At 52.0% G+C, this 12,010-nt stretch overlaps 5 protein-coding genes across 5 annotated transcripts in view; all 5 read right to left on the bottom strand.

Moving 5' to 3' along the window:
- Positions 1-1,127: 1,127 nt before the first annotated feature.
- GLOTRDRAFT_93426 (uncharacterized protein) lies at positions 1,128-3,384 on the bottom strand (the record flags this gene model as incomplete). Its single annotated transcript, XM_007867731.1, has 4 exons — positions 1,128-2,032; positions 2,086-2,212; positions 2,268-2,507; positions 2,560-3,384. 4 exons carry the CDS (start codon positions 3,382-3,384, stop codon positions 1,128-1,130), a joined length of 2,097 nt encoding a protein of 698 aa, XP_007865922.1.
- Positions 3,385-4,733: 1,349 nt separating this feature from the next.
- GLOTRDRAFT_111043 (uncharacterized protein) lies at positions 4,734-5,138 on the bottom strand (the record flags this gene model as incomplete). Its single annotated transcript, XM_007867730.1, has 2 exons — positions 4,734-4,989; positions 5,045-5,138. Coding segments are annotated over 2 exons (349 nt in total), but the record flags the coding sequence as incomplete, so codon positions are not given.
- A 764-nt stretch (positions 5,139-5,902) lies between these two features.
- GLOTRDRAFT_138642 (uncharacterized protein) lies at positions 5,903-7,179 on the bottom strand. The gene is made up of 3 exons (XM_007867729.1): positions 6,125-7,179; positions 5,999-6,072; positions 5,903-5,949 (listed from the first exon to the last, which is right to left on the bottom strand). Exon 1 carries the CDS (start codon positions 6,850-6,852, stop codon positions 6,142-6,144), a length of 711 nt encoding a protein of 236 aa, XP_007865920.1. The 5' UTR covers positions 6,853-7,179; the 3' UTR covers positions 5,903-5,949; positions 5,999-6,072; positions 6,125-6,141.
- A 337-nt stretch (positions 7,180-7,516) lies between these two features.
- Positions 7,517-8,355, bottom strand: GLOTRDRAFT_121286 (uncharacterized protein; the record flags this gene model as incomplete). The annotated part of the gene is made up of 2 exons (XM_007867728.1): positions 8,345-8,355; positions 7,517-8,289 (listed from the first exon to the last, which is right to left on the bottom strand). A coding segment is annotated over exon 2 (462 nt), but the record flags the coding sequence as incomplete, so codon positions are not given.
- A 1,182-nt stretch (positions 8,356-9,537) lies between these two features.
- Positions 9,538-12,010, bottom strand: part of GLOTRDRAFT_93424 (uncharacterized protein) — a gene marked incomplete at both ends in the record, with an annotated part of 5,094 nt that continues 2,621 nt past the window's right edge. Inside the window, 9 exons of the mRNA XM_007867727.1 lie at positions 9,538-9,566; positions 9,776-9,869; positions 9,998-10,079; positions 10,173-10,192; positions 10,247-10,350; positions 10,405-10,518; positions 10,629-10,680; positions 10,837-10,891; positions 10,978-11,466. Coding sequence (XP_007865918.1) covers positions 9,538-9,566; positions 9,776-9,869; positions 9,998-10,079; positions 10,173-10,192; positions 10,247-10,350; positions 10,405-10,518; positions 10,629-10,680; positions 10,837-10,891; positions 10,978-11,466 — 1,039 coding nt within the window. The remainder of the gene's footprint in view (positions 9,567-9,775; positions 9,870-9,997; positions 10,080-10,172; positions 10,193-10,246; positions 10,351-10,404; positions 10,519-10,628; positions 10,681-10,836; positions 10,892-10,977; positions 11,467-12,010) is intronic.

The following is a 12,010-nucleotide window of genomic DNA, read 5'->3' as shown; positions in this document are numbered from 1 at the left end:
TTGCTTCGTATGTTTCTCTCATTGTTGATCCGCAGGTCTGGCGCTGTGGCCCTGGACAGCGTTATGCGTTCCCCCCACCCAGATCATTTCTTGCTATAACGAGTATCGCCGGCACGCTCGTGTTCGCATGTGAGAACTGGCCATTACACCATCTCCTTTGCATAGGCGGTTGCATATGCAGGAGGCATGATGATCGGCTTGTTCGTAACCTGTGTAACAGTGCGGCAAGCCTTCCGGCGAGCACTCTTCGGGGTGTGAGGAGACAATATTGTCTGCGTATCGGCATACTACCCATGTAACGGCTGTACATATACGCCTTAACAGATCGACGCTGCTGAACCAGCTCTCGACGCTATCTTCTGGACACGCTCAACCCCCGATTCTACTCTCCAGGACCTCGTGGCCGAGCATTTTCGAAAGCGAGAATACCCATTCTTCTACAGAATCATCCTGTATCCGGCAATATCGGTGCTCTTCACCCAGGTGTTGTCCACGCACCTTGCTATCCCGCTCTTCCGACCCCGACCTTATGTTCCTTTACGCTGTCGACGATTAGGTATAAATGCACTGCTATAGATGCTGTAGAAGATGATGTGATACAAGGAGGAAAAATACAATCTAGGCGGGTCATATCCAGAGACAAGAAATGGGTATGCGTGAAATACAAGTACAGTCCCATAGATGACGCAGAGAAAAGGGAAATAATACAGATACATTACGCCAATACGCTACAGGAGGGGAGAGGGATGTAGTGCGAAGCCGAGGGCGGGCCCTCCCTCGATCTCGCACAACACGGGACAGTGGATATATTACGGGGTACTACTATTACTACTAGAAGGGGGGCTGGACAGAGGTGAAGGAATGTCGTGGACGGTAAAGACGCGTCCGTTGGACTATCACGACATTGTGAGTAGATGGTCAATAGTCCGATGAAGATCGGACTCACAAGATAAAAATAAATCATGGATGAAACGGGTAAAGCAAAATGCTACTAACACATAGCATCCGCGAACATCTGTGGAACGGTAATTGAGCGACCAATATGGATATAAAGACCGAGGAACGTACAAATGAAGCATTATAGAAATAATTGAAGGATGTCTTGTTCCTCGACTGGTGCCGAATCGTCAGTTGACCAAGACCGGGCAAGCCTTCGCAGTGGCATGGAATGCGGTTTCCATCTCATCGGTAACCGCCCCCCAGAAACGGGTCTTGAAGGTGCTAGGAAGGGCTTGGAGAGAACTACGCGTAAAGGCGGCTGCTGGGACAGAGGGGACAGCAATACGAGACCGGTTGGAATAGTCTTCCTCTTCAAGGTCCATATCGGAGCCGCACGAATCTGAGCTGGGAAGGACATCTTCGTCGAAGTCGTCCGCTAACCGTGCCTCCTCGTACTGCGCCTCCGCGTCTTGACGCTCGTCGTCCCAGACGTACTCCTCATCGCCTTGGGCGTCCTCCATACGCCAGTCAGGGTGGAGAGCCGCGAATTCGGCGGCAATGGCACTGATCTTCCCTTCGTCGATGTCCGAATCGCTCGTGTAGCCGGAGGCACCGTCGGAAAGTGTAGACGCAGACGCCGACAGCGCAGGAAGGTGTGCCAGGAGCCAGTCGTCCTCGTTGCCCGCCGTATTTGGTGTAGAGGGATTGCCATTCGAGTGAACAGACGTCGAGGTGGACATAGGAGAGAAGTTGGCAAGGAAGCTATAGGAATTGTCCGCAAGCGCGGACGGAGACGCCGATAGCGGGGGAAGGTGTGCCTGGAGCCAGTCTTCCCCGTTGTCCGACGTACTTGCTGTAGGAGGGCAGCCGTTGGAGCGAACCGAGGACGACGTGGACAATGGCGAGAAGTGGTCTAGGAAACTGTATTGGACGGATTCTTCCCTGTGATGTACGTCCGTTGTGAGACTCGTCGATGTTGGTGTAGCAGCGGGGAGCAGTGCATTTAGCGCTCGTAGATTATCAGCCACAACTCTCATCCCAGTAGAAGCACACGAAAAGGCTTTGCGTGCTTCTCTTTGCTCTCGGCGAACATCTATGTAGAACCGTATGAGACTCCGGGCATCTCGACAAATCTGACCTACTCACCCCGGTAGTCCTCCTCCCGCTCCTCCTTCAGAGCGTTGAGCGCAGAACGGAGACCTCCGAACAAGCTCTCGTTACTGTCCACTGAGGGCATGATTACGGGCGCCGCGATAGATCGGCGGCGAACACCCTGATGGAGTGAGATTCTCAGTGGTCGGTACAACCAAGCGGGGAGAATGACATACTGAAGAGAAGACCACTCTAGAAGCACCACTGTGATACTTAGCATAGTAAGGGACCTTGGTGAAAATTCGGCACGACAGGAGGATGAATGCGACTTCCGATCGGACTTTTCGGACACGGGTCTTGATACATCTGGCTGCGACCTGGATCGACGCATTGATGACCACGGCAAAAATTAGAGCGAATGAAAAAGGCGCAGGGACGACCTTCGTAATCCTTCCCGCCGAGTTCACAAGCGTGTTCTTAGGCAAGATTAGCGCGATGCAAAATTGATATATCTAGGTGAGAACGAACCGGAATGCCCAGGCAATACCACACAGTAAACGTCCACGCTTCCAACGCCATCAAGACGGCCTCCGATGTCATGTGTGCCTCCATTGGAAACATGCCTTCCTGTCCTCTTCGAGGGACGGCATTGAGGTGGAACTTGTGCTCTAAATTGTGGAGAGCGATCCATGAGGCGACAAGTACACCGGCGGAGACGAGGGAAGAGATAGCAGAACGCGAATGCCCCGTATGCCAGTGATTAAGTCTGGCGAGAAGGCTCCAGGAGAGGTGGAAGGCCGAGGAGATGACGAGGAACCAGGACAGAAGCGCCGAGGTGAGAATCACCTTCTCATTGACCACTTGTGCGCTATGAAGATCCTGAAGGCCGAAAACGAGGAATAGGGCGAGCTGAAGGGGCCGGGAGGCGACACGCAGCGAGGATTGGATGAGATATACCACGCAATGATAGGCGTGAGACGATAGACTTGAAGCGACGTTGATGGAAAACAACTGAGGAATCAAGATGAGAAACGAGAGGAGCTCGCAACTCCACTGAACGGTGAAGACGGCGCCATCGCCCTGGCGTCTGAGAGGGCCGACCGAAGTGAACAGGAAGAACGAGGCAGTGATGAAGATGATTAGAGCCAAAATACTGTCGATAGTGCCAGAGGACCCAGCACCATACGTCGTGGTGGGGGTTCCGCGAAGGGTACGGGTAGGAGTAAGGACAGTCTTAACCCACGCGAGAGGCTGGTCGGCGGCCTGAGGGGGAGCATTACCGCCGCTGAAGGTGCGAAAAACCAAGCGCTTGACGGCGGCGAAGTCGAAGAGGTCAAGGCCGAGAGAGTACATGATGCCCGTTACTGTTGTCGTAGTTGTCGTGGATGGTCGTCGTAGAGGATTAAGATGATGGAGGGATGGATCGAGTTTACACGAGCCTCTTATGTACGTTCGAAGGGAGGCTGACAAGCCGGCCGCGGTTGAGCTCTCGGTCAGCCCTTGTCGTCAGCCATGGCGTCGAGCGACAGAAGACCGGTCCACAACGCAACGGCTGGAGGGCGTGTTCGTCAAGGTCGTGGGAGCGTATCTGCATAACCCTTGAAGCCTGGAAAGTGACCACCCAACGCAAACGATGTCAGCGTATGTCAGTGTATGTGTCACGTCAACATTAAGTATCAGGAGACGACAAAGAGGATGGTTGGGGGATGGTGTGACATACCGAAGGGTCGATCGGCAGATCCAGTCTACGATGATATCTATCTGGAGCTCCAGAGTACCGTATTTTGCAGCACCCTAAAATCACTACTATTGCCTTGCATACAGCAGCGGACGCCCATTGGCACGTCCAAGTTAGATATTGCCGCGGATATGGTCCCAAAGACCGATCTCAAAGAGGGGTCATTCTTTAGGATCATATTCACGAATAACACACAGCATTTCGCTCGCGTTCCACAAGAAGTTACCTTTGGCTCCCCAGTACATCCTATGTTCTCATCCTACCAGGGGCCTTAAGACTAAAGTAATACCGGCACTGACTGCAGCGGTGTTGCATTGGCCCCGTTCCAGTACTTGCGGAATTGATGCAGTATCCACTGGCAATGGCAACAAGCAGAGCTCGACAGTTTTGCAGCAGACGATCGTCAGTATGAGTACTAGTACTTATGCTGAGCCGTGAGTTGAGATGGGAGAGTCCGCAGACTGGGTAGTAAAGCACTGGCGAACGCGTAAGCCCATCACCCCATCGGGAAAACTTCGGAGAACGTCTTGTGGCGGGATGATCCTGCGGTATCGGCTCCAATGGAGAACATGAAAGACGCAGGCAGGTTAGCTGAGGTTTCTCTTTTGCCTTGCCCTTTCCCAACGGTGCCAGTCATTACATATCAACCTTCAAGTTCGAACCCCGTACAGCGGTCCCGGTGTGCCACACTGAAGTACCTTCCTCGGATGATATCAATGGAATAGCCTTCTCATCCGGTTACTTCAAGCTATACCAATATACTATCAACTTCTAGTAGTATTAGTCCTAGACTACTAGTGAATAATGTGATGGACTGGAGACGTATTGAGACGGTCCGATTCGACAGGTTCTACGGTGCAAGTGGTACGGCCACGATTACTATGGTACATAGAGCAGACGTGATGTATCAATCTAAGAGGCTGTTCTAGGAGAATAGAATGGTAGAATATATGATTTAATCTAGCGGAGAATTGGATACGAGACGCAGATATGTATACATTTAACAGGATATAATCAGAACTCCTTGTTATAGTGGAACGATGAAGCAGAAATGATACGTTGATGGGATAATGTGGGGGAAGTGCATTGCAAGGAAGAAGGGCTGCCCACACCCTCGACCGAGCGCCGCACAGGGGTCGTAGATGGATACCGAGCCGAGACAGAATAGAAACTGAGTTGAAGGAGCGTGGAGAACAGCATAGAGCGTGTTCGTTGGAAAGCTGCCAAAGCCGCTGTAAGACTGGTGGAAGATATCGCAAATAATGGTGTACACACCGAGAGATAGAGAACAATAGCAGGTGATGCGTCATGATGGCAAAGAAATACGTTGATAGTGGAAGTGCGTTGCGAAGCGTCGGGTTGCCCATGCCCTCGACCAAGCGCCACACGGGGATCGTCGGCAAGTTACGGAGTCGAAAGAGGACGGAGATGAATCTAAGGAGCGTTGTGGACGGCATAGAGCGCGGCCTTTGGATAACTGAACAGTCACGTAAATATCGGAAATGTTTCAATACACGACGGACTTACCAAGAGTTTGCGACCGGAGCCGCTGCGATTATCAGGGTCTTTTCTCGATGTTTTTTGGCTTTGGACTTTATCTAGAAACGATGTCATCAAGGCTTCCGCTTGAAAACATCGCAGTTGACTCACCGATACAGCAGGACAGGGGGAGGGGAGGGGTGTGCAGTGCAAAAAATCGGGTTGGCCCGACACGATTTCCCACAAGGCACGGGGAAAATATGGAATGCCCAGTCGAACCAGGATAAATGTCGGCGAACGCGAGTAGTTGACAGCGTAAAGCGCCTTCAAGATCTCTATCTAGAAACTGTCTCATTATCATTGGGCGAACGTCAACACAACAGATCTACTCACCGAGGAATATGAGGGGAAGAGTGTTATATTTTTTGGTCTTTAGATTTTCTGGGTGTTTGAGATTTTCGGGTGTTTGAGCTGTTTTTGAGTTTGAACGTTTCGATTTTTTTCGGTGTTTATAGGTAGTTCTGAAAACGATATGAGCAAGTGGTCCTAACCAGCGATGCATCAAGAAAGACTTACGGATAGAAACCCAAGATAAAGCTATATCGTACAAAGAGGGTGGGGAGGGGAGGGGGAGAGTGGATGTATTACGGAGGGGGTAAACAGAATAAAGATGCGGATCGCAAGGACAGATCCAGTGCAGTCTACGGAGAGACGTTCAGTCGAGGACACTTCGACGAGAAAATAACTCACACAAAGATGGAAACGACGGGTATACAAAAAGAATGGACGGTACACCCTTGGTGGCATGCCATATACTAGTATATCTACCCAAGATATTTAGCAGAAACTCATGATACGCTCGACGGACATACTCACCATAATATTAGATCAAATTACAAGTCCACGCCATCCTCTGCGCGGAGCAAGTCATCGAGCGAGTCAGAATATCCGAGGTCGGCACCCTCCTGGAAATACTCTCCTGAGAGACGGTCCCACCCTTTAGAGTTGAAGGTATCATGGAGAGCCTGGAGGGACCCATGGTTGGGGAGGGCGTCCTCGGCCTCGAGCTCCTTCGCATAGTCCCTCCAGTTCCACATTCCAAACTTAGCGTGGTCACGGTGGAACGCCGCTTCCGCTGCGCGTGCAATCTTCTCCCAAAGGTGGCGAGGAGGAGTGTCGAGCCGACCGCTGCCCTCGATGGGCTTGTAGTCGGGACCGAGGGTCGGCAGACGAGCGCAGCCGCTGGGAGTATCGTATACGAGAGTTTCCCGCCCAGAGATCAGGACGCCGTGAGGGAATAGAGCGCACACGAGAGGGAGAGTGGGTCGCTTCGAGTAGTCCTCGACTTCGACGCTCATGTCGCCTTCAGTGAGACCTTCGTCTTCATCAGCCTCGGCGATCGTGTCCAGGGGGCTCGAAGGGGAAGGGACGTCGACCTCAATGGACTCGCTGCTAGGTTCCACGTTGACAGTGGGCGCAGCAGGAGCGGAGATGATCGCCTCCACCTCTTCGAGAGACGCTTCCTCATCGTAGTCGAGATCCCAAGGGTCACGGGGAACCGGAGGAGGACGAAGCAATTCATTCTTCGGGTCCTCCGCCCTCATCTTAGCTAGATCCCTGAGAATATCGGGCTCATCGTCGGACTCGTCCCCGTCCTTGCTCGCAGCATCTGAAGCATTGTTAGAAACCTCGGATGCAGAGGGGGTTATAGAGACAGCGGAGATCGATCGAGAGTCGAACCCTGAGAACACGGAAGGAGCAGGAGTATGTTCGTCGAGGGAGCCATAGTTGAGATCGCTGTCGCTGCTCTGGGAGGTAGTGCCGTCGATATCGTCGATGTCGATCTGACCGTCCTCGAAGTCGAATTCACCCTCTTCAACAACACTGGTGGGGGTACCGAATATCCTCGTGTTCGCATGTCCGGAGTGCAGCTGACGGGATGATCAATATAGCCATTTCGCGGGATAGGAATGCAATCTAGTCTACCTTAGCGAGCATCACTTGAGAAGCTGGGGTGTAACCAGTAGTACCCGCGGAGCCTCGAGTGCAGAGTCCCAACTCCAGTAGAATCAACGCAACAGCCATCTTGAGGTCCGAGACCCATCTCTTCGCATGGCAAACCGTGACCCAAATCACAGCCACGGCAAGAAGGAATAGAGTGATAAGGACGAAGACCTCGTTGCGACCGCTCGAGCTACCCAGGTCTTTGAGAGTGATACCCTGGAACTACATCAGAACACGCAAGAACTAATGGACCCATATGCTTACGAGAAACACCCCATAGTTGAATGCTGGAGCAACCATCCAACCAAGCAGCGATCGAGCAAAACCCGCCGACGCCTGATACAAGCGACACACTTGCGCCCATGCATCGTCTACCAAGGCAAGTGCCATGACGAGGCACACGTAGTGAATGAAATGAATGAGAATATCATTGTACCACTTCGACGATGGTCCGCCCCGAAGTTTGCGAGATCCCAAGGAAGTGAGAAGGAACGTGGAGCCGATGAAGAGGACGATGAATGCCACGAGGGCATCGAAAGAGCCAGAACCTCCGGAGATCTGCGCTTTGGTGGGTGGCTCGCGGATCGTGCGAGTAGGGGACAGGAATGTCTTGACGACTGGAGGCGAAGAGTTGGAGACGGGTGCGGAAGGAGTGCCGTCGAAGAGGCGCACGACGAAGCGCTTCACGGCGGCGAAGCCAAGGAAGCTGAAGTCGAATGAGAACATGGATGTAGGAACTGTTGTCGTTATTGTCGTGGTGATTGTTGAAGATGCGGATGGAGCAGTCGAGCGAGCATGCTCGCCTTTTGAACCACGGCGGGAGGCTGGCAAGGGTTGGTTCGCGCGGTTGTCAGATGCGATCCAGTCTCTCTTCTCGTCAGCCCTCAGCAGAATACGAGCGAGGTCTGGTCCACATTGCAATGCCTCGAGAGGTTCAGATTTCTGCTATACCTAGGAATGTGGCACGACCCGACCGCACTTGCTATAAGGGGGGCGCGAGCACCCAGTGATTTATCAAAGGGTCTTTCCTGTCATTCCTGTGAATGAGTGAGCAAGGGAAAAGCGAGGGTGCTGAAGCAAGATGTGACTCACCGGAGGTCCGGGGTCACATCGATCGCCAGTTTCTAACCCTATAGGCCAAGAGGGTCTTACATTGAGTTGTGAAAGATTGAATCCCCATATCCCATCGCATACTTGTATTTGAGAAGCAGCCTGAGAGAGGCTGGAGGTCGAGCAGTTAGTCCGGTTTCCGATTCCAGGTTCTTGCGATCTGCACCCTGAGACAAGCACTCTCACGAAGACTTTGGAGGGGCATGCAACGACACCCTAAGAGAGTGTTTCGACCCAAGAATCATTTTCAAACCATTCGTACGACACTTTTCATGGCGGTTATTGGTGTATGCTGCACTTTATCACCCTCAAGACTCGCGGCCGAAGCGTCCAAGAGGCGATTCTTGCAATCATTCTCTAAAGATGTACTCACACTAAGTCCAGGAGCAGTTCTCTGTTTCCTCCTTCGCAGTCCTACCGAAATCGAGGGGAGGGGCTATCAATGGAAACAGTACAGCGTTGATAGTGCGCTGCACTCGCGATCGACGTCTTCATGGTCAACGGCAGACGGCCCGTGGGATTTACTTGCCCTCAGGCCTCAGGATCTTATGGATCTTTGAATGCATTCTCTAACACTGTCTGGACAGCCTTGAAGAGCGTCGCAAATCACGCTGCAACTGCGACTCATCTGTAGCGGGCACGCTTCCTACGGACATACTATCGCTGAACACACGACCACACCAGACAGATCATTCTATTCGACGTGGATCGTGTTCGAAAGGTACCACGTCCGCCGAGGTGTAGTATGCCGCTTCCATTGCCGGACGTATTCCATGGGGACACTTGCAGCCCTCTCTCGTCCGCAGTCAGTCCCATGCAATGTACTAGGGGACAGCGTGGCACAGACTCCCCTTTCCGGTACGAGGGGGGTCGCATATGAGGTGTGGTAGTGACTACTGGTGCAACTGCCATGCGGGCCGTCGACGAGGAAGCACCCGTCTCTAATCTTGGACTGTGCCGACTTGTAGATTCGACCATACGTCCTGACCCTTCAGCATATGTACGTGCGCGAGGAGTGTGGTAACGTTTTTATTTCGAGATCGTCTGTGGCTATTACAATTAATGATACGCTGGGCGGACTGTTCTAATACATTATTGTACACATTATATGATACATGTCTCTTGAGAGTACATCGGTACAGTTACAAATGAATGAAATGAATGGTCTACAGTGTCTAGGAGTTCCAATACGATGACAGTTGACCTAATATATATACGAAGCAGGAATCGGGTGATTGGAAATGAGATGATACAGACTTTCATACTGATACATGCATCTACAGAATTCGGGAGGCGAGTAAGAAAAAGGAACAGAAACTGAGTTTAATGAACGTGAAGGACGGTTAAGACCAATCCGTTGGACTATGTACAAACCATGAGCTCCTGAGGGAGGAAAAGACACCGAGGACTTACGAAGGGAGACGGCAACCAGCAGAGGGGCTTTCGAGACGAGCATTGGACAGAGAGTTGAATGAGCGTAGAGGACGGTCAAGACACGTCCGTTAGACTAGAGAAGGCGCATGAGCAACGGAAACGGTGAAGAAGACAGTGAGACTTACAGATAATAGACCGAAACAAGGGAAGAGAGACATGATAAACGAGTGTCGGGGAGCGTAACAGGGCCTCCATGCGTACGTAACAGGGGGCAAAGAGAGATAAGAAGATATTGAATGAACGTGGGGGACGGTAAAACATGCGTCCGTTGGACTTAATCGCACTATCAGATACCGAAGGACACCTGACTTCAAAGAAAACTCACGACAAATAAGCCAGTCAGAGATGTTTCAGGAGGAAGTAGTACGGAGCACACCAGGCGCATCCGGTAGATATCTATCAATAGCATGAATCAGTATGCAATAAATGTGAACGCGATGTAGGGCTCACCGAGCAAATATAGATACAGCGAGATGGATGGAACGATATGGATACAAAGACATAGATCGGCAAGAGCAGGACGAAAACGTTGATAGCAAGAACGACCGGTGCATCTATCATGGAACAGTCAGTAAAATAGTCCAGAAGGCACACGACAGGGAACCTACCGATAACATAGCCGAAGGTAGCAAGGGGGTGGGTGGAGAGGATGCGGTACCTGGATGAGGGCGGGCCCTCCCTCGTTCCAGAACCGAAGGAATAGTGGTGAATTACGGAATATACTATAGGTAATACTTGAAGGGGGGCGGCGACGGGAGCAGGTGCACCCGCCAAATGGCTAGAGAGAATGCCCGGTAAGCATTGCACGATATTAAGGTCCACGGACACTCACAGGAAATGAACTGAATAATGAGGAATTTGACAAGGTCGTCAACCTCAGCTTCCTACGAAGAGATCGGTCGAGACGAACGGTATGTAACAGGGACCGGGGGATAGAGATGTGAAAATGTTTGAATGAGCGTCGTGGACGACGATGCGTCCTTTGATAGCTAATAGAAGTCGTATCATCAAGGACACTATAAACGACGAGAGCGACTTACTATGAAGGTAAAAGTGGGGGTATATGAAAAGAGGGGACAGGACACATCGTGCATCCTAGATGGTAACTACAGGGCCATTGATCAACAAAGAAAAACACCCGAGTCGATCGTGAACTTACTGAAATGTGATACATAGATTACAAGACGACGCCCTCCTCGACGCGAGCCATATCGTCGAAGGAATCCGAGTTGATGAGTCGGCCGCGCGCGTATAACTTCTCTTTCGTCAGACGACCCCATTTCCCGGAGTCAAGCGTAGCATGCAGTCCTTGTAGGGATCCATGGCTAGGGAGAGGCGTCGAAGTGGAAGAACTCGAAACACCCTCGTCCAAGGCGACGCTCTGGACTTCGTGGCGCAGCAGAGCGAGCTCCCAAGAAAACCCGTGGAAATCGGCAGGGTTCCGGTGGAACTCATCCTCGCATACGCGGGAGATCGCGTTCCAGAGCGGCAAGGGGGCCATGTCGGTCCACCCCTTGCCCTCCATCGGTTTGAAGTCAGGGCCAAGGCTTGCAAGCCGTGCTTGACCGCTAGAACTGTCGTAAATGAGTTCTTCGGTGCTTTGCTCTCTAACGGGTATGACGAAAGGCGCGGGAGGAGTCGGGGCGGCAGCCTGAGGCGTCACAGGAGCGCTGGGTGGGGAAACTTGAGGAGGGGATAGGATTCTCTCCACCTCGTCTTCCGAATCGTCACAGAAAGAGTTTTCCGGAGACGTTGGAAGCTGGAATTCTTCCTCAGAATTAGAAGCAGCGAAACGAACGAGCTCATCGCGCAGATCCGGGAACGACGGATGGGTTCTGTCAACTGTGCTTGCCGTAGACTCGCTCGAAACGACCGAAGGGGACGACGACGAGGCAGCGAACTGGAGGACAGGTACCACGGGACTAGGTTCGACGGGACGCGGCGAGGAGGAGAGCTGGAAAGTGCGATCCGCGAGAGTAGATTGGACTACGCCTTCATTGCGAGACTCTTCCTCTGGAACGGGCGTCGAGGACGAAATTGGGTGGGGAAGGGCCCAATTCAGCTCGTTGATGCGTTTGTCGGCAAGACGTAAATCTATCCATGAATAAAGGAGGGTTCTTCGCGCTTTGCTCTGCTCCTGACGAATATCTACATGCATGGAAATGAGAGATGTACTCACACCAAAGAAATACAATACGCACCTTTGTACTCCTC

Source organism: Gloeophyllum trabeum (assembly GCF_000344685.1).
Source record: "Gloeophyllum trabeum ATCC 11539 unplaced genomic scaffold GLOTRscaffold_00006, whole genome shotgun sequence".
NCBI lineage: Eukaryota > Fungi > Basidiomycota > Agaricomycetes > Gloeophyllales > Gloeophyllaceae > Gloeophyllum > Gloeophyllum trabeum.
This window is presented reverse-complemented; position numbering and strand designations above follow the sequence as displayed.

Bases quoted from the DNA above. Each gene is read 5' to 3' on its own strand.
- GLOTRDRAFT_138642 (XM_007867729.1), bottom strand. From the start codon at position 6,852: ATGAGGGCGGAGGACCCGAAGAATGAATTGCTTCGTCCTCCTCCGGTT.